We start from the raw sequence: 22,126 nt of genomic DNA on the forward strand, positions 1-22,126 counted from the left end.
CTACGAAATATACTGCTTCACATGGAGGATTTTGAAAGTGTATACAGTTCCTGATTTTGAACATTAGATCATTGTTAAATAGCTATGTATTAGACCAAGCGCTCTTGAAAGACCTGTATCACTGGATAAACTCTGCATAGTTTCATAAATGTAAAAAAACAGGAAAGAAAAACGTTCTTCTGCAGAGTTGGAATCCTTTGCAAATCACTTAGGACAACATTTTTGTGTAATTTACATCTGCACACATTGATTCTTGCATAATGTATGCATACTTACATACTACATCCATATACAAATAATCTCTCTGTGGGACTTCAGGCCAGTCATGATTTTGATGGAAGTATACAAACAAATAAATACATTTAAATTTTTGATTCAAGACATAGTTACAGGTGCCAAAAGCATAAATTCTGTGAAATTAACATCTATCTCAAGAGACAAGAAATAAGTTTTGGCTTAGTATTTTAGTCAGGCATAAAAACTCCAACACAGTGTTGATAAACATCGATCTTTTCACCTGCATGTTATCCTCAGCAGACTCCTCCTGCTACCTCCATGTTGTTTTCCTTTGTCCCCACTAAGTCTCATCCTTTTATATCTAATGGCCAGAAATGGTCATTCCTTACTCTTAAGGAAATGGTTACCCAGACAGAAATTATCTTCCAGAGAATATAAAACTCAGATAATAAAAATAATGTTCTGAAGCTTCCCATTAGAGGAAAGAAGAAAAACAAGAGTAAAGTGACTCTAGAGAAAGACTTGCCACAAGAGAAGTTTATTCCTAAACCTTAGGGAGAGAGCACAGCTTCTCTAAGAAATTTAAACAAGTGATATAGCAGCAATAATCCACAAAATCTGGGGGAGGGGAGAAATACGGAATATTTCCAAAGTAAATACCACTTTCTGCAATCCTCTTCTTAAGCATATCAAGAGTGTATTCAAGCTAACACTCCCCCAAAACACACGCATCTCCTTTCTCCCTCTGCTTTTAAACTGATGACAAGAATCAAGAAAATTAGGGTGTCAACACAGCTTTCTTTACCACAGACTCATGTACAAGATAGTGCAGGATTTTTTTTCTGCTTTCACTGCTTAACTAGAGAATTGATCATCTTTCTTTTAAAACATAGAAATTATACCTACTTCTATATAATATAATTGGAAAAACTAGCCACTTTGAGTCAAGAAATTATCAGAATCACACAACACTTCTATTGCTTTTTATGGTATCTAACCTTTTTTGTTATTGCTAAGAGCTACCACTTTTGGTTGGTTAATGGAGGTCTCAATCAGCGGTGGTCGCATTTCTGCCATTTTCATCTCTTCATCAGAGGATAGTTCTTCTGACTCCTGCTAAGGAAAAACAGCTTTATGTTGTGCATTTTAAAGAGCTGCCTAAAGGTTAAGTAAACGTTATCTAAACTGTCACCCACTGAACAATAGAGAGGAAAAAACCCAACCAAGCAACATAACATAGGCACAACATAACAAATGTCTAGTGCATTTGTAGTGCAAGGCAACTGAATTTAGTAATATTTGCCACTGAATAATCTTTGAGCAGCAGCACGTGCAGACTTGCGTTGTCACTTATCATCTCCATGGGGATGACGGTCAAACCGGTAACTTCAGCTGCAAAAAACCTACGTGGAGCCAGCAGATGCAGCTTCTGTTCCACCACTGGAGTTCAGTTCAAGTCAGAAAGTTATCACTGAAGCAGCAAACACCCCAGGCTGACTAGCTGGGTATTAGTTTTGCAGAAAAGAGATCAACTGAACCAGCTATCAAGTAGCATGACCAAGATAATCTCAGGAATGGAGAGCTATGCTGTGAGAAAAGACTGAATGAGTTTGGCTTGCCTAGTCTAGCAAAAAAAGAGCAAGCGTAGCTTGGGCTTTTATCTTGAAATTTACACTGGTTGTAAATTCCAGAAGGAAGAGAAGTTATTTAACTTCAAGAACAATGGGAAAGGAATGAAGTGATACTGAATACATTTAAGCTAGAAATCACTAGCTCCTAACTGCAAGATGGAGCTCTGCACTTATGAAAGAGATTAACTGACAAAGCTGCTGCAAGAGCATCCATGCAACTGATTCAGTATCCTACTGCCAGCCCTATATTCCTATCATCTTCAAAAACCAATTGTACCCAGTAGTATTTTGAAGGGAAAAACCCCTTCCTTCCCTAAGTGGAAATTTCTTTCTAGTAAACATGCTTCCTATTACAAATGCTACAAACCCCATGTTGCAGACTGCAAAAATAGTCTGTCAACATTCACTTTTTCTTACGAATTTCAGAACACGTTATGTGTGGAAACTACTGGAGCACCACCTTTCCCACAATACTAGCTACCTGGCCAGTTCTTTGGACTGCAGGGAATACAAACCTGACAGAGATGTAGCAAACAAGCTATCACAACATTCATTAAAAATAGAAAAGTAAAAATCCATCTGTTTGTCTCTGCAATTGGAACAGACAACCTCTTCACTGCCTCTACCACATTGCCTTGCCTCTTGGCTGTGTCACACAAGTGTAATCAATGTTGAAATGAAAAACTTACACACATGCAAAGTTTAGATATTTAGATTCAACTGCAACAGAGTTACCCGCAGGTTATAACATGTAAGTAAGGAATTCACTATCCCTGATTGACTATATACTGCTGCCTCATTTACTTACTGGCATACAGCCACCTACGAAGAATTGCTATCGATATTGTTAGACAACTAATATGACTTTCTGAAATTATGTTTTTCAACTAAAGAAAAATGTCAAAACCAATATTTTCAGAAGTATGTAGAAGCAGGAACACGCTAGTGGGGAAATAGCCAGCAACAGCCACAACTGCTTGTCACAGTCTCTTCAGCAGAAGTATGAGATGCATGTTTCACTGCTTACACAACACAGGCAAAAATGATCTGCTTATGAAATTATGAAAAAAGCATTTTATAGGTGTGACTGGCAACTGATTAAGTGAGAAGTTCCAAAATTTGTCATGTCTGAAACATTATAAATAAACGAATATGTGGTGTTTGTCTGAGATGTACAAAGAGTTCAGGAGTTTAAACTCTGACTCTTTATAAAAGGTAAATACAATCCAAGTCATATTCATGACAGCTCACTAATGAACACAGAGAAATACATATCTTTAAACCCACCTTTCACTTAATTTGAAATGGAAGTGCATGGTCACTTGGATGTACAGGTTTTTGATTGCTCCCCCTAATCAGATATTTTGTCACTTCATTGACAATCAAAACCTATTATTTAATGACGACCTGGCAATCAAGCAAAACCTGGAAAATTCTGAGTCTTCCAAAGTTTGATACTCCGGTGTACTTTTAATTGAATTTGCTTTATTTTTCTTTAAATGCATTTATCTTTCATTATGAATTTTTTGTTAGCTATTTCAACTTTTACTTAGTATAATCTGAACTGAGAAAAACATTGCATTGCAAACCATCTGCATTTACGGATGGCAATTTTCTGCTATTGTCAACATAAATTTTCATCTCCCAGGGTAACAAATTCAATACAACACCAGCATAATTCTTTGACTGCAGTGATGTTCATCGCAATGCCATACCTCAAGCGTGTCTTCATGGTTGACAACTGTTTTTGTGTTCTGCAAGGTTTTAACAAACGCAGTCATCTGTGAATTTGTGGTGCTGTGCTCAGCTTCTGGTTCAGTAGGCTGTTCTTTATTGAAGCAGTTTCTGAAGTCTACAGGATTAAGAACATCAGCAGAAAAAACATTCTGAAAGGTTTTCAATAACATATGATCTTTTGAGTTAACATTATATATTTTGGGAAACTATGGAATGGAAAAATCTGAGCTTTGAAATTATAAAGTTTGAAATGCACCAGGTATGAAACACAGGGAAATCTTTGCAGACCACTGAGGTACAATCCCTACCCTTTGTCAATCAGTTTGACTCTTCTTCTTGGGGTCAATTTGTACCATTACATTTCCAGTTAAGTTAAAAAAAAAAAACAAAAAACAAACAAGCCCAGGAGTATCTACAATAAGACATGTCAGCACCAAAGAGTAGTCCTATCACTTATCATGCTACTTCAACCTGTTAAGAGACTCCTGACTCCTGTGTCAACTTGCTACAATTGCTTTCCCAACTTAGCATGTAAAAACCTCCAGTCACAAGGGCAGCTGTAAGATCCTTAAGAGATTATTTTTTTATATATATAAAAAAAAATATATATATTATAACTTCATTGTCAAGTCTGGTGGACAAAAGAAGATCAGAGGATGACAAAGATGCCATCCTACAGTAACCAAAGAAGCCAGCTCCTTAACACATTCATAGTTTCTATTTCCCTGAGAATCAAGTCACTTTCCTTGTCCTTAGTGTCAGAGGAAAACTGCTACTGCAAACCAGACATTTATTACAGACTTCTATAGATGGTAAAGAGGTAAGTTCCTGTTCTTTAATCTGTCAGTTTTTCTTGCTAAAGCATTAGTGGGGAGGGAGAAGACAAAAGGAATCAATGACAAAGATCTAGAGATCTTTGGAAGTCTCTGCAAAGTCAGAAGAGAATAGTATCTCTAACCTTTACCCCCACATCTTTTACAGAAACTGCCTGGCCTTCTCGTTTTGACTCCTTGGCAGTATCTTCAGTAGATTCCTCATCCTTTAGCCTATGTACAATCGTCTGGACTGTTTTAACCATATTCTTCAGTTCATCAGGATACGGAGTTGGATATCTCTTCAGATTGCCTTCCTGTATAACAAAAAGCAATAATATTCTACATTGAACTAAATGCCATAATTAAAACATATGCTTTAAAACAGACAATGAATTAGGACAAAACACTGAACAATCTAGGATCTTCACTTTGTTGTTCAAGTCTACATGGATTGATGCAGACTTAAGTTTGTAAAACACAGCAAGATTATGAATCTCTACCCCCTCAAGGTGTCAATTGATTGCAAGCAGAAGAAATTATGACAACTGTAATTTATTTAAAGAAAAATGAGGATTAATCATTGTTTCCCCATTGTCCTTCTCCATGGCACCACCAGACAGGTAGTCTCCTAGTTATGCCCTACTTTGCCTTACATCAGCTGAGAGTTTTGTCCCTTGTGCCCCACTTCAAATGATCTCAGGGAAAAAAAAAACAAAACACACACACATACAAAAAACCACATGAAAAAAACAACCCCCCAGAACCCCCAAACCCACAGTGTTTCATTCTGTTAGGTACTGTTAACTAATTCCCGGAGACTTGATTTCTTCATCAGAGTGAAATCCACAGCCAAAGTAAGGAAAAAGAGGGGATTCAGGGGTGGGAGTAAGAGGGACAGAAGCACCAAGTATTCAAAAACAGATTCAATACTAACCCGAGGCGGTGCCTCTCTCTCATCTTTGTCTTCATCACACTCAAATGCCACCTGAGCACGCTGTTTCCTCTGTTCCTCCCACAGAGATGGATTGAAACTTTCATTATCAGATATAAACATAACTAAATAAAAAAAAAAAAAAGGAGACTCATAAGAATAGGAAACATTATGCAAAATAAAAATCCTCCTTTTCTTTCTCTGGGATGGGATTGGTGTGCTGTTGTATGCATTCTTAAAAGACAAGAGACTATTAGCACCATTAATTGAAGACTAGCTACACTGCCACTGCTTTACGAACTTGGCTGTATTTTTGTAATAGTAATCCCTGTCTGTAAAGTAAAAAACTTCATACACACAGCTGTACACTAGTCTTAACACTCACACTTGAAAATTTTCAGCCGAACACTGCTGCAAAGTATTTTTTTCTCCATGTATCTGTATAAATGTATTTATATAAACGTAATTTAAACTTATATAGATTCATATAGCCTGACTTCAGTGAGGTGATCTCATTAAGCATGTATAAGGGCATTCACCTGATTTCATTTAATGAAAATTAAAAATAAGAATGACTTAGTGAGAAAAACCTGCATTATTACTAATCCTGAAAAAACCCTACATCTAAAACTTAAGGTAAACACATGATTTTGCAGAAGTTATACAAATTACAGGACCTTTACAAAGTATTTCTTGCTTAATTTTACACAAGAGAAAAAAAATCTTCTGGGTACCTACTGTCTCTTATTCTAGTATGTCTCCATGCCTTGCATCACGTCAGCCAGGTTCTACTTTACCATGCCAAATAGTCTAATAAATCTGCCACCACCATCCCAGCAAACATATATCCTTCACTAGCAATGCCAAGACTGTTCGTATTAACTACTTCTATACCTGAAATATATAACAGCCCTGTACTTAATTATAGGGCTCAACAAGTGCACTGGAATATTTGTTACTCTGCATCTACTGGGTAAACTTACAATTTTAACACATCTGAAAATATTCTAATAGACTTCACTATCATTGACTAAAAAAAAAAACTTGTTAAAGAATTTAAAACATTTTAATTTTTAAAAACACTATCTATTGAACTCCAACCCTTCCATTTGGAATGACCACCTCAGAGGCAGGTATTCTGTCAACTTAAGCCAAACAACCAGCCCCTTTCTTTGTCTACAGAAAGAAACCCCAGCACCTGGTTAAAAAAAAAAAAAAGTTCAAGTAGAGAGAATGCTTTCAGGAACAATCTTGAACTTCACTGAATCTCCAAATGATTTTATAATTCTCACATTCTTTCAGAGGCACTGCAGACACATTATCTGCATTAGAACGTACTAAGAGAGATGCACACTTTACTGGTTTTGCTGGTATTTTTCGTTACTCCTCTCTCAGTGTACTAGACACTTTTGCCATGGAACAGCAAACGTTGCCACTTGTCAGTTTTCAATTATTTCCATTTATACCCCACCCCACCCCCCCATTTCCGTTAAAGCAGCACAAGCTTTTTCCTTTTGCCTGCAGGAGTAAGAAAGTGAAGAAATAAAGAGATTTAACTCTCTTTCCTTAACTCCTGATGGGGTTACTCATGCAATGTTACTTATTTTCCTAACTATTTCACAAGTGTGCAAAAATAACTTTCTGGCAAGGTCTTAATATTTTGGGCCTAGCTTTTTATAGAATCATAGAATTGTCTAGGTTGGAAAAGACCTTTAATATCATCAAGTCCAACCATTAACCTACACTGCCATCCCACCACTAAACCATGTCCCTAAGCACCTCGTCTGCCCTTCTTTTAAATACCTCCAGGGATGGGGACTCGACCATCTCCCTGGGCAGCCCATTCCAGAGCTGTTATAAACCAGTTCAAACTAATTGTAAGCAAGATGCTGTTTTTCTGGATTGGTTTTTTTTTCCTTTTAAAATAAAACACAGAATGCTATTTACTTTTCCAAAAATATGTACTCTGTGATGGAAGAAACATTTTGTCTGAAATTCTGCTAAAATAATCAGTCTGAAGCAGACACCTGCTAAGGAAATTTCACCCCAACACGTTAAGCTCTGCTGAAATGAAACAGGGTGTCACACTGGGAAGTGGCAACCATCATGATCCTGCTAGTTCATTCCTCACATTGCTCACTGAAACAGTTTCACCTAGAATTTACCAATACACGTTAGTTACTGTTCTCATTCTTCAGATACTCTTCATCACTTACACGTTTACTTCAAACTTGTGTTCAAGTATTATCTAGTGAAACTTGTATTAGCTGGACAGTCTTTCCATTATTATTTTCAAAAGTGAGCATTCCCTCAGGGTATTTCAGAAATTCTTACCATCCTCGGTCCTTGGCTGCTGGGGGAACATGTAATTAGTAAGCACTGTTTTCTGTGTGTCAGGGTCAGCTTCTTTTTGAAGAGGGATAAGTGGTTTAGACTAATAAGCAAATGAAAGAAGGATATGTTAGGAGAATATATACAAAAACGTAAATACTATCTACATATCACAGAGCATGCCTGTCCCATTACTTTGAAGACTACTCTCCTTGTATTAAACCATTTCTCCTCTGAATAATTTACACAAAACGAAGATATTAACATGTCTGTCTTTGATCGACGACTGGCTTTGACGAAGAACAGAAACTCAGTAACAGCTCTAAGAGAAAAGCATATACTGGATATTCAAATAACAACCCAGTTTCTTGCTAGGAATTATTACTTTCCCAAAGGAGGCTGATCTGCAATACACGGATGTATTTGGCCATTTAAAGCTGCAGACAATCATAAAAAAAAATTTGCACTCAGTTTTTCTTATTGACACCAGATTGAATATCCCCCACCCCTTACAAAAAAGGGCAGGAGATCCTTGAAATTACTGTATTAGTAAAAGTGCTTTCATTATACTACATCCAATAGTGGATTTCTGGCAGCCCTGTACACCTTAATGCTGTTCAGGAAATCAGCATACTACAGAGGGCTTCAAGGCACAGCAAAAATACAGGCCACAAGCACTTGAGTTACTCCTGAATAGCCTGAAACTCAGACAGTCACAGAGTTCAAGGTTGTGGCAAGAAACCTAGCTCAAAAAAAGGTATGCTAAGTTTCCCCAGTGGTATAGCTGTGGAAGAAACAGCACGCTACACATTCAAGTACTAGCTTATCAAGCACTAACTCTCCTGTGTAAACAAGCCTGAATTAAGAAAAACAACCCCCCAAAAAACCAACATCTGTTAAACTGCATTTCCTAACAGTAAAGAACTTTGCTAGAAGCATGAAAGTCTCCAAAGACAGGTAGGCTCAGTGTTGTTTATTTCAGGAGAACCGACATAGTAATGTCAAAGAAGTATTGATGTATAACCAGGTCTCATTATTTAACAGATGGCTCTGTACTTGTCAATTCTATGAGGAATAAAGTCAAAAATCATCTATTTTTAATTTTAAAAAAGTTCACCTGATTGTCTGATAGCCACATAGCAGTGAGCTGCTGCAGTTTTGTAAAGGTAAATGGCAAATTCTTCAGTCTGTAAATTACAACAAGAATTTATGTAAGTGCATTTATCAATACTGTTAAGATTGTTAAGAAGCCATCCTGCATTAGCCTGTAAAAATATTTTAAAAGGACATTTCTAGATATAGGTAAATTAATAACTATTGACAGTTGAAAGGCAACAGCATTTAATTTAGATTCAAAGCTATACCTGGAATTTAAAAAAACCCCACAAAACAAAAAACAAACCCCAAGCAAACAAAGACCACATTTCAGCCCAGTTTAGCAAGCCTATAAAAAAGTGACAATATAACTGGAATGTAACTCAGTTCAGTGACTTGAATACGATTTTGAAGACAATTAACCTGAATTAAGCAACCTGAACCCTCAGCATTTTATGTTTCAATATACATGCACACCAATTAAGAAAAAAGTACTGCACCTGAAAATTGTTGTTTTTTCCATGATATCTGTGTGGGAAAGGGGCTACCTTGGATAACGGAAGTTCTGGCATTAATGGATAAATCAAGCTACAGATGGAGTACATCTGAGAGAAATGTTTTGTCAGTTTTTAAATGACCAGCTCCAATAAAACACAACTCTACTCCACCTTCCCCAGCACACTCAAGTGTTTCATCCTACACTGTGATACTGTTTTGTGTCCTCCATACACAATACAGGAAGCTACTAACTTTTACATAAGAATCAAAAATTTTATGAAATAACCAAACTAATTCTGCAGAAAAATACATGCTAACAAACATCAATGTATTGAAGCTGTGCTTCAATGTACGTGCCAAGTCATTAAAATACACAGCTTAATACAATGGAACTGCATGTTCCAGCATACAACAGTAATATATTAAACACATGCATATCAGTCAGCTTCTAAGCTGTGCATGAGATAAGGAAGATAGCATAATATATTCATAACAATACTGCATTTTATACAACTTATACTTGAATAAATGCATCCACAAACCTATTGTCACTCAGATTGATGACTTTTAATTTCTGCATATCACCCATTTCTTCAGGGAGAAATTCAAGCTTATTAGAATGCAGAAACAACACTGTTACATGCTTCCAGTTTCCAATCTGAAAAAAACCCGAAGAATTAATTCACCTTCACAACTCTAAACAGTCATATTTTTACTTTTTTAAAGCAATTAGTATTACAGCTATTTTTTCATTTAAAGTATAATTAGTACTTAAATGAAGATGCCTATTTAAATGCATAAAATATAATCTTTTCCTCCTTTCAGACTCCGAATCCTATAGCTATATTTCTACCTATGAGTAGAAATAAATTTTGTATAATTTTAATTGGGTGTAGACTGGGGTTTTCATGTTTCTTTGCAACTTTACTGAAGCACATTATTACATATTAAACCTTCATTAGTTTCAATAGACTAGCAAAGTCCTACTTCTTGATTAAAAAAATTTCAGAATTTCATTATTTGAAAACTTGTGTATTTGTATACATCCTCCTTTAAAAACATACGCAAAGAAAACCTACTCAAGAATTACCAACTTGTTATCCAAAAGTTGTACAGACTATACAGTTTAAAAAATTCATTTTATAGTTTTATAATTAAATACATACCTCTGATGGCAGCTGTGTTAAAAAGTTGTGATCTGCAGCAAATGTCCTTATATTGAAGAGCTGCCCAACAGATGAAGGCAGTGTTTCAATCTCATTGAAACTACAGTCCAGTTCTTCTACTGATATTAACCTGCAAAAAAAAAAAAATAAAAATTACTCTTCTCTACAGGTTAATTCATCCAACATTAATTGAATAATATTTAAATGAAGTTAATATCACTATTAATTAGAATCTCAAATTGAATTCAAAATAAAACTCTAAAACCCAAGGGAATTAAAATCCAATCCAATCCTTTACTAATTGCCTAAAATGTTTTTGGTTTTTGTACAGAGGTGCCAGCAACATCAAATGTTTGTGTACTACATGAAAACGTACTAGTGGCAAGGCACTGAAAATATTCAGTATGGGACAGATCATAGTCAAACAGGAGTTGAGTACAGTTTCTGAACAAGAAAAGAATTTCAAGAGTTAGAGACAATGAACCTAAGAATCTGGGAGTGAAGAAATATTTTGTAAATTCTGACAACAAAAGATAACCTACGTTAATTATAATAGCAGAAAAGAAACTGGAACAAATACCTTCATTTGTATAGCCCTTAATTCTGAACCAATTATTTTTGCTGTCATTTGCAAACTTTACATTAAATTACTGAACACCAAATTATACATTAAAAAACTTGCTGATAAACAGGTGAAAATTCTCCTTATAATATAAAGAAGATATATGCATGTGTTCAGATTAACTTTTTACAACCTTTTTGATAGTGGTTCAATCATTTGCAATATTTACGATAGCCACAGCTAGTTACTGCCGAAACCCAGTTTCAGGCAGCTGACTGCCTTTTTAAACATCTTGTTTTCTTTCACATTCAATTTTTTTTATAGATCAATGGCTGCATGAATAAGTGAGGAACATAGGTCTTTTGATATTAAATAATATGTAAAGAACATACATGCTGCAAACTAGAAGTAAGATACGAAAGTACTTGCTTTCAATTTTATTAAGACATTAACACACAGAAGAAATTAAATCAAGTAGTTGTAAAAACATTCAGAAGAGGAGCCATTATTACAGGGAAGTGTGCAGAAACGCAAGTGAACCTTTCATTCAGGTGCAATACTTACCCTCCTATGGAGTCTGGCAAATAAATTAACTGGTTTTCATCAATTTTAAGCGTTGTTACCTTCTTCAGGGAACCTGTAATAAAATGGACAAGTAAATCAAAGAGGATATTTGAGTTCATTAAGCTTAGTTTAAATTTTAAAGACTATGGGCAAGCAACCACATCTTCTGTATTCCCTGGCATGCCTATAGTGCTATATATCTAAGAAAAATAAGCAGACGAGCTCACAGAACTTGTTTGCAAGCTTACTATGTGCCAGCCATAGTGGGGGTGGGAGGGGGAGAGAAAAAAAAAAATATTATTTTTTCATCCATTTAAAAACTACTGTATAAAGTCAAGAATGCTCCAAAACAAATATAAATTTTATTATTCAGCTATGCATTACAGCTTTATCCAAAACTCGCACTTTTAATCAATTGAAACTTAGATCTAAAATTCCATTTACCTATTTTCAAGTGTTCTGTGTCTTAACTACAGGTTTTAAGAACATGAATTAACTGAAAATACAAACCAATAGACTCTGGCAGTTGCTGAATTGAATTACTGGATAACAGTAGGTCTTGCAGGCTTTCACAACCTGAAATACCTTCTTCAACTATTTCAATGTTGTTTTTTGAAACATCCAAGTAGGTCAGTTGTTTCAAAGTGCCTATGAACTAAAAGCAAGAGAAAATAATGCATTCCAGAAAGTGCAAGTTCAAAACAAAAAATCCAGCCGGTTTTACAACAAACTGTCTCTCAGGTGTCATGCTAGAGGAAAAGAGAAAACATATTTATAGCGCCGAAATACAGTTCTATACAAAATATCCAAGCTTTATGATTAAATATTTTGTGCAGATATGCACAGTTAATGTCTTTACACACACACAGACACACCACATTAATTCTGAAGATCTTTCTAAAGTCAGTCTACTGCAAATTTTATGGTTTGATCAGTTACCATAATCAAGTAACTGAAGCTTTAGAACAGACTTCAGACAGAGATAGCTAACATAAGGACTTTGCTAGGCTCCAGTAGTCGTTTAATTCTTACTTTTGTCTTGTGTAAAATTGCATCCTACTTAACCTCAAAGTATCAATCCCTAATTGTACTAACCTGAAGAAACAAGCCAAAATCTAAGCTTGTATTACCTTTACATATGCACCAAGAATAAACTTGAAGATTTGTGCACACTACTAAAATCTTCATAGAGAAGATGCAATCACTTTCACAAATACAGTTTTACTTTTACTGTGAAGTAGAAATGTTTAATACATCCACTCAACTCTTCAAGGAAGAATTAGCTGAAGTGAGGAAAGACAGCAGAGAAGACTACTGATCAGACAAGAAAGCCTAAAATCAGAAGACTGCTAGTGATTTTAAGTCCGAAAACAGATGAGCTGCTTCTCCAACTTCAAATACTCATTTACTAGTTTACTAGAAAATAAACACAGGTTCACAAGTACTGCAATAATAGGTCAGCCTGGACTCCATGTCATTCTGAGAGATGTCAGGAACCCAGGCAAAGGCAACAGAACATTTTCTCCAGAACTGGCCATGCCCCCTATATAACACAGCACCTGAACAGGCATTGCTTGCTTTACAGCTGTGGCCAGTAAAAATTCACAAAACGTACTTATCCTGTAAATCCCTGCTTGCTGTCTAACACAGATTACTCCCTTTTTTGAGGGACCAGTCAACCCTAAATTTGATCCAGGATTTGAGCTAGGATTTTTACCCCTTTCCTGAATTGGAACATAATTTTTAGATGAGAGAACTTCAATGAAAGAAAATCTGCGTACCCAATTCTTATGATCAGTGACAATTTCTAAGTAGACTAGTTAAGCATTTAAGTGGCATTTAGCCTTTTGGCTTTAAATAACATTAACATTACATAGCAAGTGTAACATATGACACCTGACAAAGCAAGTATCACTGTAAATTAAAATACTAAGTGTTTAACACAGTAGAAGGACTTACCCCTGGAATAAGTGTTAGTCTGTTACCATCCATCCAAAATTCCTTTAACCCACTCAGTTGTTCAAGTACTTCAGGCTGTAAAGGGAAGCCACTTTTTTTAAAAACTTCATACAGAAGATAGTGAAAGGCAAAACAACTTCAGTGATTCATCTATTGCAACTTTAAGCAATGTTGTCTTATAGCTGTTATATAAACTTGTTTCACTGAGTCAAAGAAAACCCAGGTAATTCACTTTTTGAAACAGAAGTATATACTAGATATACAAAAATCCTTTAAGAACCTGATCACAGCACTGAAAGTGACTTACTGTCATAAGTATCTTACATATCAGGGAAAGACCACTTCTTGGTAAACATCCATGTTGCATATGCTTTCCCATTTAAACTTCCCCCCTGAGAAAGTAACATAAGACAGGTGCTACTGCACCATAACAACTAAAATCAAGGTCAGTTAAAAGTGCAGAACTCAATTTTGTTATACTGTAAATATACAGAATTCCTGCGTAAGTCGTAGTAATTCATTTTCCAAGAGAAAATCTGAACTGAAGACTACCTTTCACACAGATCTGTATCCAAAAAAGCCATTTCAAACTGTTTTGTGCTTTTACCAAAAGTTCTTAAATGAGTAAGTTACCAGTAGTTGACTCTTACAGCTAAAAGGCTGGGAGAGATGGAGAAATCAGCCAAATGTATACCCAAACAGGTAATTTTAGCCTATACTTAGTTCCTGGCTGTTATGGCTTAACATGGGCCTGGGCACATTAGTTTAGGGCTCCCACATGAATATCTACCCCATAATGAGAATATGGCAGTAATGGTAATGGTGAGAGGTGTAATAATGCTAATGAACAATTCCTTAAATACACTTCCCTATCTGCTAAACCATACAACTAGGCAAGTGATCAGTTCTGCATGATCTACCGGTGGCACACAAAGGCTTGACTTTACTATATGGCAAGTCAGTATGCTCCACTATACTTCTATTTCAATTCCTTTATCCAGGAAAGTACTTGTAGAAGCAGAGAGATGTTAAGTGATTAAGTATAAGAAGTATCTGTCTGTAATACCATGAACGGAAAACAAATCGATGCATGCTGAAGGAAAAATCTGAGCACCTCAGCTGTAAATACTATTTTGAACAATATTCAAGCTTAAAATTAATATAGTTTCCCTTGGATCTAAACAATTTGTACATAATAATAAAAGCAGGTTATGCACAGTTTATACAGAACCTGCAACCTTAAATACATGATAACCAGTAAGTGTCTAGAACTTATTATAAGCCAAACAATAATGTTTATAATTCAAACACATATTGCCATTAATTTTTTACAATTACAGTAACCATACTATACCACAGACTTATTTTCAAACTGAGGAAAAACATACTCATATTCAGAGTATGCACATAATTTTTACAACAGGCTCCATAAAGTAGTATGAGGTGTGCATAATATTTGCTCAGTAGCAGAACTCTTAGGCTGATGTTTACATTTTCATATTGATTAAAAAAATGTTAAAGAATAAATATTTATAAAAAGATACAAAGCTCCATTACTAAGGCAAAACTCACCACTTCTGTGAATTCATTACTTCCCAAGTCCAGTCTCTCCAGCTGAGTCAGTCTGGACATGGTTCTGCACAGGACGGGGATTAATAAGGAATTAGATTTAAGAAAATACCACTTACACCCAGTCTTCCTGTATTGATACAAATGTATTAGTTTAATCAGTAGTAAGTAGTGATGCTGTTCTGTAACTGGACTGGTATCTAAATAAGGTCAAAATTTCACACACTATTCAACCAGGCACATATTAATGATCATGCCAACTGTAAACTGTTACACAAAGACTACGCTGCAACTCATCTCAGATTAGTTCACAAAAACTAAAGACCACTAGAGTAATCTTTATGATAGTAATTCAGTGAAGTTATTCTTCTTTTGAGTGCTTCAGCTTTTCACCTACAGTCACAGTAAGTCTTCACAGCAGCCAAAGGCTGGTTAACTACACATTTTCCTCCCAAAGACCACCGCCTAACAATCAGCTATAAACCAGAAAAGACCACTGTTGAGTCACGGTAACCACCACCACCTTTCTCCGTCTCCAGGCTGCTGACAAAGTTGCCTCCATATGATATGGTCTTGAATCCATTAGAATTACTTGAATCCAAATCAGATTACTAAATTGGATTTTGACAGATAAATACTCTTTAAGCCAACTTCTGGCAAAGATTAAATCAATGACTAAAATAAAGTAAAATCTATTATTTCAAGCTGTGTTTCGGCAAAATTCTTCCTCCATTTGAAGTTTACTTTGGGAACCCCACAGAGATTATCTACCACTGCACATGGTGGTCTACATGATCAGTACTCCAGTCAACAGCAGTACAACTAAAAATAATTTCAAAGGGGTTGTGAATTTCTCCTATGACACAGTGTTCTACATTTATTTAATAAAAGATTTCCATAGAACAATTACTAGTATCTAAAACTTTCAAATATAAACTTTAAGTGTGTACTATAAAATTCTGGAAAAACTAAATAAGAGCTTCTAAATGGTAGAGTCTTTTATATTATCAGAATATATCTATGAATGCTAATATCTTTAAAAAACATCTGCAGGAGCACAGGATGCTCTAGACAGCTATTCAAAGTTTTGGTTTTTCTTCAAATACACAAAGTATTACAGTTGTTCTAAATATACAGTTAAAAAAGTACGTTCTATTGGAAAATGCCTTATTTATTGAAAGTTAATGGGATTATTAGTATTATTCATTACATAATCTCCAAAAAGGATTACACTCAACATTTGCATATAGATTTCATTTTTATTACAACATAGTAATTATGTTGGGGACAAAAGACAAATTTAGCACAAGTAGGTAAAGACATTACAAAGACAAAAGCAGAAACCATTTTTTGCCCTGCACACATAGCATACACCAGCTTTAGGGGAAAGCCTTTAACTGACATTCCCATTGTCTCAAAGAAGAAGAAGAAAAAATATATGAAAAAGCTACTTCCAGAAGAAACATTTTCCCTCATTTCTCAAAGCTCATGAACTGGATGATTATCAGTAAGTCAACTGATAGAATTCGTTTTCCAATTTAACATAAATTATTTAAGTCCCTCTGAAACACTGTGTAACCTAAATTTCTCAAAGCTTTATGAGACCACGCCAATACCAATTTTAGTGCCATATGTTCCTAACAATTTTGCCCCAATGCATCTCCCAGAAGCACAGCTGAAGACTCACTTAAAGGATCTAGCATGTCATTCCACAGCTTTCAAAACTTCACGGGCATCATCATACTGTACTTTTACATCAATTTAAAAAGGTTTTCAATTTCTTCTGTTTCGAAGCTATGTTAGCTAGACTGTGGGCTACTAGAGAGAGCAGTCCAAAACTTCACTGATTATCTAAATTTCAGCCTCAAAAAGTAGATTATGGGACATTCACAACTAAGAGAGATTGAATTTGATACATTATTTTCTTTAAATTACTATTTGGGGGAGAAAAAAAGAGGCTTATTTTATAGAGCTTTCATTTCAACAGTTTAAGACAGTGCCTTGATTTTTATTTTAACTGAATTTTCAGCTTAGAAATAAATAGACATTTTTAAAGTGAGGAAAAAAACCAGGCAACAACAAAATGAAAAAAGTTCCATCTGATTTCAGGGAATTTTGATGAGGCTGAATTGAAACAAAGTCAGGCAGGGTTTTTTACTGCAGCTTGAGATGAATGGAATTTTTTTCTTTCAGTTCAGCATGAACTCTTCTCTTCTTATTTTAATAGCTTGATAAAGATACACACACACACACACACACAAAATCCCCTCTCAATCTCCCAAGCCAACACACTCCAAGGTCTAAGTGATTGTTTTTCCTTCCTCCTGTACCCCATTCAACTCAGACGCCAGATTCACTTCAGCCTACTTCAAGTAGCATACAAGTAGCATACAATTCAAGAGGTGTGTGTGATAGCAAGATCAGGCCCTGAATCGTCGTAATTACACTCTCAAATAACTTGCTTCTCTCTAAAAAAATTACTCTTTTTATTGACAATTAGGCAACAAAAGCTTAAAAAAAATAAAAAAAAAATCTTTTTAGATTTCTATTGGGCCATTTTTCCACCTTTCAGCTACCTATCATATAAATGCCTCTAAAATAGTCTCTGTATATTTGTGCTTTCCTTTCAGGAGAAATATTTTCACTGAGCTGGTTTGCATTATAATACTGCCAGTTTTGCAGTCTCTGGCTGTGGATAAGCTCCAAGCAAAATGATGCGTTTGGCACAAAGCAAGGTTGATTTAGTGTGCTGGCATTAATTACCCATTTTGATTAACAGTCTTTCAAGTACTTCATGCTTCAGTGTTAAAAACTACGTGCATGTTTAATTCAGCAAAAGGGCTAGCTGATTTTGTAGACATTTATCGAAATATTTTCTCATTTCAAATATGAAACAATTCACTCTAAGTATGAAAATATTAAAAAGGTGAGAGTGACAGGGAAACAAGAAAAGGCAGTTGCATTCTATAGCAAAAATATTAGTAAGCATTGCTACATCTTACTAGCTTCAAAAAAAAAGCTTTTGGATTTTCTATGCTGTTTAAAGCTGTATAGAGCGTTACTTTTAAAACACATACTGGGTTTGGAAAACTGGAAGTTTGAATTTCAGTTCAGCTTCTGTTCTAATGTAATAGTAAAAGCCAGGCCATGAATGCCTTTGTTGGCCAGGTCAACTGCTGCACGGTTGTATTATCCTGAGAGGCAGATTCACCTCTTGCACACTATGGACATCACACTGAATTTTCTCTCCCCAGTGTATATACATAAACAATGTATGTTTCTGGTGCTTCACTGTAGCAAAATACGTATTAATGTCATTAAATTATATATTTAAAAAAAAGCAGTCTGAACAGCTTTAATCTCCCTTAGTTGAGCCACAAGAGTACCAGAAGAGAACAATAAAGGTGGCATCTCAAGATGTACTGTAGATCATTATGGAAGTGCTGCAGAGGACATCTTCATGACAGCTGCTATTTAGTTTTCCAGCAAGGATGAAACCCTGAAAACACTGAAGTCAACAAAAAAATACCCAGCAACTTCAACAGAAGTTGTGTTTGGCTTGAATACACTACAGCATTTATTTAAATCTCTCTTATCACTACATGAGACCTCTGTAAACTACTGTTTTTAAAATATCACAAGTAATTCATACTATTAGTGTTAATTATGGCAATTAATGTCAAGAGTCATTTTATAAACAAAATCTATATCAGCTATGCGTTTTAATTATGGCTACTGTTCCTCAGTTGAGAATAACTTAATTTACAGAGCTACTACCCCAAATTACATGTCCTCTGATTCTTTTCTGCTGAAAATTAGTGACAGCAGAAAAAACAGAGGAGGATAGAATGAGTAGAACGCTTCACACTTGGAAGATTTAAATTCTTTCTGATCCTGTACATTTCATTCTAAATATGACACCAGACACCACAGTACAGTATCTAGGCAAACAAAAAGGGAATTCCAATGCAACATACCCCTTGGTCATGTCTTAGGCATATAATTAACTATAGTCACTAAGAAAACCGGCTGTTTTATTTGAAGGTCTGGCAATTCATGCTTCAGCCTACTGCATGCAAGTCTCTGCTAGAATATGAACTAGACAGAGTGAATATTCACTTGTTAGCTCCTACTCTTCTCCACCAGAACATTCTGTATCCACCAAAACCAGCAGCTCTCTTTACCAGCTTCTGTTGCCAGAGCAAGACCCCTTTTACAGCACACCACAACACACTGAGGACTCTACAAGTAGTTATTCACACCCCATCTTGGGGATCTCTGTTTCTCTCTTTATTGGCCTTTTATACCTCTGTTAACCCACTTTGACCTCCATGGTCCAAGTCATAAAATTCAGAGCATTATTCTAGCTCATAGAAACATCAGGAACTGCAACACCATCAGCCTGGGCTTGTTTGATGAAATGGGTGAGAATTGCAAGGCAGGGTTTAGAAAGATGCTACATTTTGAGAGGTACAATTGGATTTACTGTTAAAACTAATGCTGTAAGAACTTCCAGAACTATTTTACTATGACTGAAAACACACCTGAGGAATATGCTGCCACTACGTTAAACAAGCCTGGCGTATTATAGAATAGGTACAGCATAACAGATTCCACGCAACAGTGATGTGTCGTCACTTACTTCAGCCCTGAAGTAAGTGCAACTAAAAAAAGTGTTCAAGTCATGTAAATCGCATTCCCTCAGTCATTCTGAGCAATCATCTTAAATTCCACATTTGATTTAGAGATAATGATCTTAATTACCAATGCCCAGATCTCAGACACTCAGCCATCAGAACTGCACCCAGACAGGCATCTGGGCACCCATACAATACTGCATGCAAGAAGCATCAGACATCTTGGAACAATCATCCTGAGGTGCCCACATGCTGACTTAAAAGCTCAATAGGTAGATCAGAAATCCACAGAGCTGGACAGTGGAAAAAAAAAATCTCTGAATAGGCAGACCACTCAGTCTGAAGTGAGATATAATTTCAGCAGTATGAAGGGAAAGTTCCTTGTGAGAACTTAGTCCAATTCCTTAGCTACCCATTTTAAGCTGTGATCTACTTTTCGATATGCACTACTTTATTTGTACAACTACAGAAAAACCCATCCAAACTAGTTCAAATAAATGGCATCCATACTTACTTTGGCAATATTTTTAACTGGTTTTCTCTAAGTTCCAATATCTGGAGTTTAGTTAATCTGTAACAGAAAGGCATACCAAATTATCACAACATACTGTATTTTATGACAAAAGCAATCTCTGAGCTCATTTATATTGCTGAAATGCAAAAAAAAGATAGACAAGTTTGAAGTATTTTTTCTGTAAGAATCAAAACATGTTTTGTGTATAAATCTGCATGTTATTTTAAATTCATTTAGTCATTGGGATTTGGTTTTGGTAGAGCAGAAAAAAAACCTAGACCTTGTCTGATTTTCTGCACCTTTTTGAACACATTTTTATTCCTTCATCCCAGAGATTTTAAAGCACTTTATTGAATTCATTATGGGTACATGTTATCATCATACACAGAAAGTAATAGAAGAAAGGTAGGATCAGTCTGCACAAGTTAAGATGCTGAATTTCTAATACTGGCAATGTATCAAACCATTTCACGTAACAAGCGTCACAGAGGAATACCTGTGGTCTTCCACATGGTAAAAGCAACCTTTAACTTAATCTTGGATTTTCTTCCATATTCTCTTTCTAGTCAGCTTCTTAATCCATTTTGATATTTCTGTTAGAAGGCAGTTTGACTTTTCTTTCAGTAAATCCTTGGTTGCAAGATAAGTAACCTCTAAATCCGAAACTCGGCCGCTTGGCCAAGATAAGTTCAAAGCAGTCTGACATTCAAGCAATGTACCATCCCCAGTGGAATTGTTTGCATCAGGACAGCAGTGACAAAACTATCTCTTTGTTGAATGAAATGCAGAAACTGAGTTTGGTTTAAATACAGGCGGGATTGTAAAGACAAGAGTTCTACATGTGAGCCACTAACGGCCCTCATATAACATAAAATAGGGCATTAAGCTCCCTGACTCAAAATGGAGCTTAGCAAACAGACCAGTCTTTCCTGAAGGTGCTTAAGTGAGTACATTGTAAGGACAGAGACACAAATCTTAATTTTGATTAAGTAGTAAGAACTATATTTAAAGTAAAAATAGAAAGCTGAAAACAATATTTCTTTTTCCTCCAGACATTCACTCATTTTTGAATGCATTTGAAAGTAGCAATCTGCTATGCCTAAGAATAACTTAAGAATGTAACAGTGACCTTGAAACAGAGCAGAAGTCAATGTAGCCCAGCACTGCAAGCAGTATTTGCCATCTGGTAGCAACCACTGGAGGGGAACCTCCTCCCCCCAACCTCTGAAATTAAAACCAACAGTCTAACAGTGCTGAAAGAATACCCTAATAAAAATCCAGTTCCTCATAATACCACCACTGCCAATATCAGACATCACTGGAAAGGACTTCCCAGCTTTCTTACCCTACCTGCATCCTAAGATACCAATTTGTAACAAAGGAGAATCGGTTTGTTTAAGCACTCTTAGATTTGAATGGTCATTTTGGGCTTGGACTTGTGAATCCAAGAACAACCAACGCAGCATTAGGCTCCAGCTGGTGTTTTGCATTGATGACAGGGAAAATAGCTACGCAGTTTGTAGGGTTTCTTCACAACGCAAGTATGCAGTCAAATTTCTCAGTTGAAAGCAGCAGAAGCAAACCTCCATTCTTATGCTAAACTATATATATGCATGCCAAGACTTTGTTCATTTTAGCCAGAACTGACTATACTACTCTTCTAATAAGCTAATTCTCTGAACTTAAAGACCTCCTTTGGTGATAGAAAGGTTCATAGCTTTGTGACTTTGTTTCACATTCTACTCTTTCTTCAGCTAACCCTAAGAAACTGGAGATAAAAGTATCAAATTTCTTATGGGTAGAGCTACACAGAGGCTACTAGGGAAACATTTTCCACCTTTCCTGGCTGGGAGATAGATGTAAGCTGTGCCTAAACTTGT

General features: G+C 35.8%; 1 protein-coding gene across 1 annotated transcript in view; it reads right to left on the bottom strand.

Moving 5' to 3' along the window:
• The window catches only part of ERBIN (erbb2 interacting protein), a 124,504-nt gene that overhangs the window by 24,015 nt on the left and 78,363 nt on the right, over nucleotides 1–22,126 (bottom strand). Inside the window, 14 exon segments of the mRNA XM_035902277.1 lie at nucleotides 1,236–1,350; nucleotides 3,584–3,691; nucleotides 3,694–3,720; nucleotides 4,564–4,734; nucleotides 5,355–5,476; nucleotides 7,686–7,785; nucleotides 8,800–8,869; nucleotides 9,818–9,933; nucleotides 10,442–10,571; nucleotides 11,568–11,640; nucleotides 12,078–12,222; nucleotides 13,527–13,601; nucleotides 15,099–15,162; nucleotides 20,247–20,303. Of these exon segments, the coding sequence (XP_035758170.1) occupies nucleotides 1,236–1,350; nucleotides 3,584–3,691; nucleotides 3,694–3,720; nucleotides 4,564–4,734; nucleotides 5,355–5,476; nucleotides 7,686–7,785; nucleotides 8,800–8,869; nucleotides 9,818–9,933; nucleotides 10,442–10,571; nucleotides 11,568–11,640; nucleotides 12,078–12,222; nucleotides 13,527–13,601; nucleotides 15,099–15,162; nucleotides 20,247–20,303 (1,373 nt within the window).

This window comes from Egretta garzetta, unplaced genomic scaffold (genome assembly GCF_000687185.1).
Source record: "Egretta garzetta isolate BGI_Z169 unplaced genomic scaffold, ASM68718v1 scaffold439, whole genome shotgun sequence".
NCBI classification, from domain to species: Eukaryota; Metazoa; Chordata; class Aves; order Pelecaniformes; family Ardeidae; genus Egretta; species Egretta garzetta.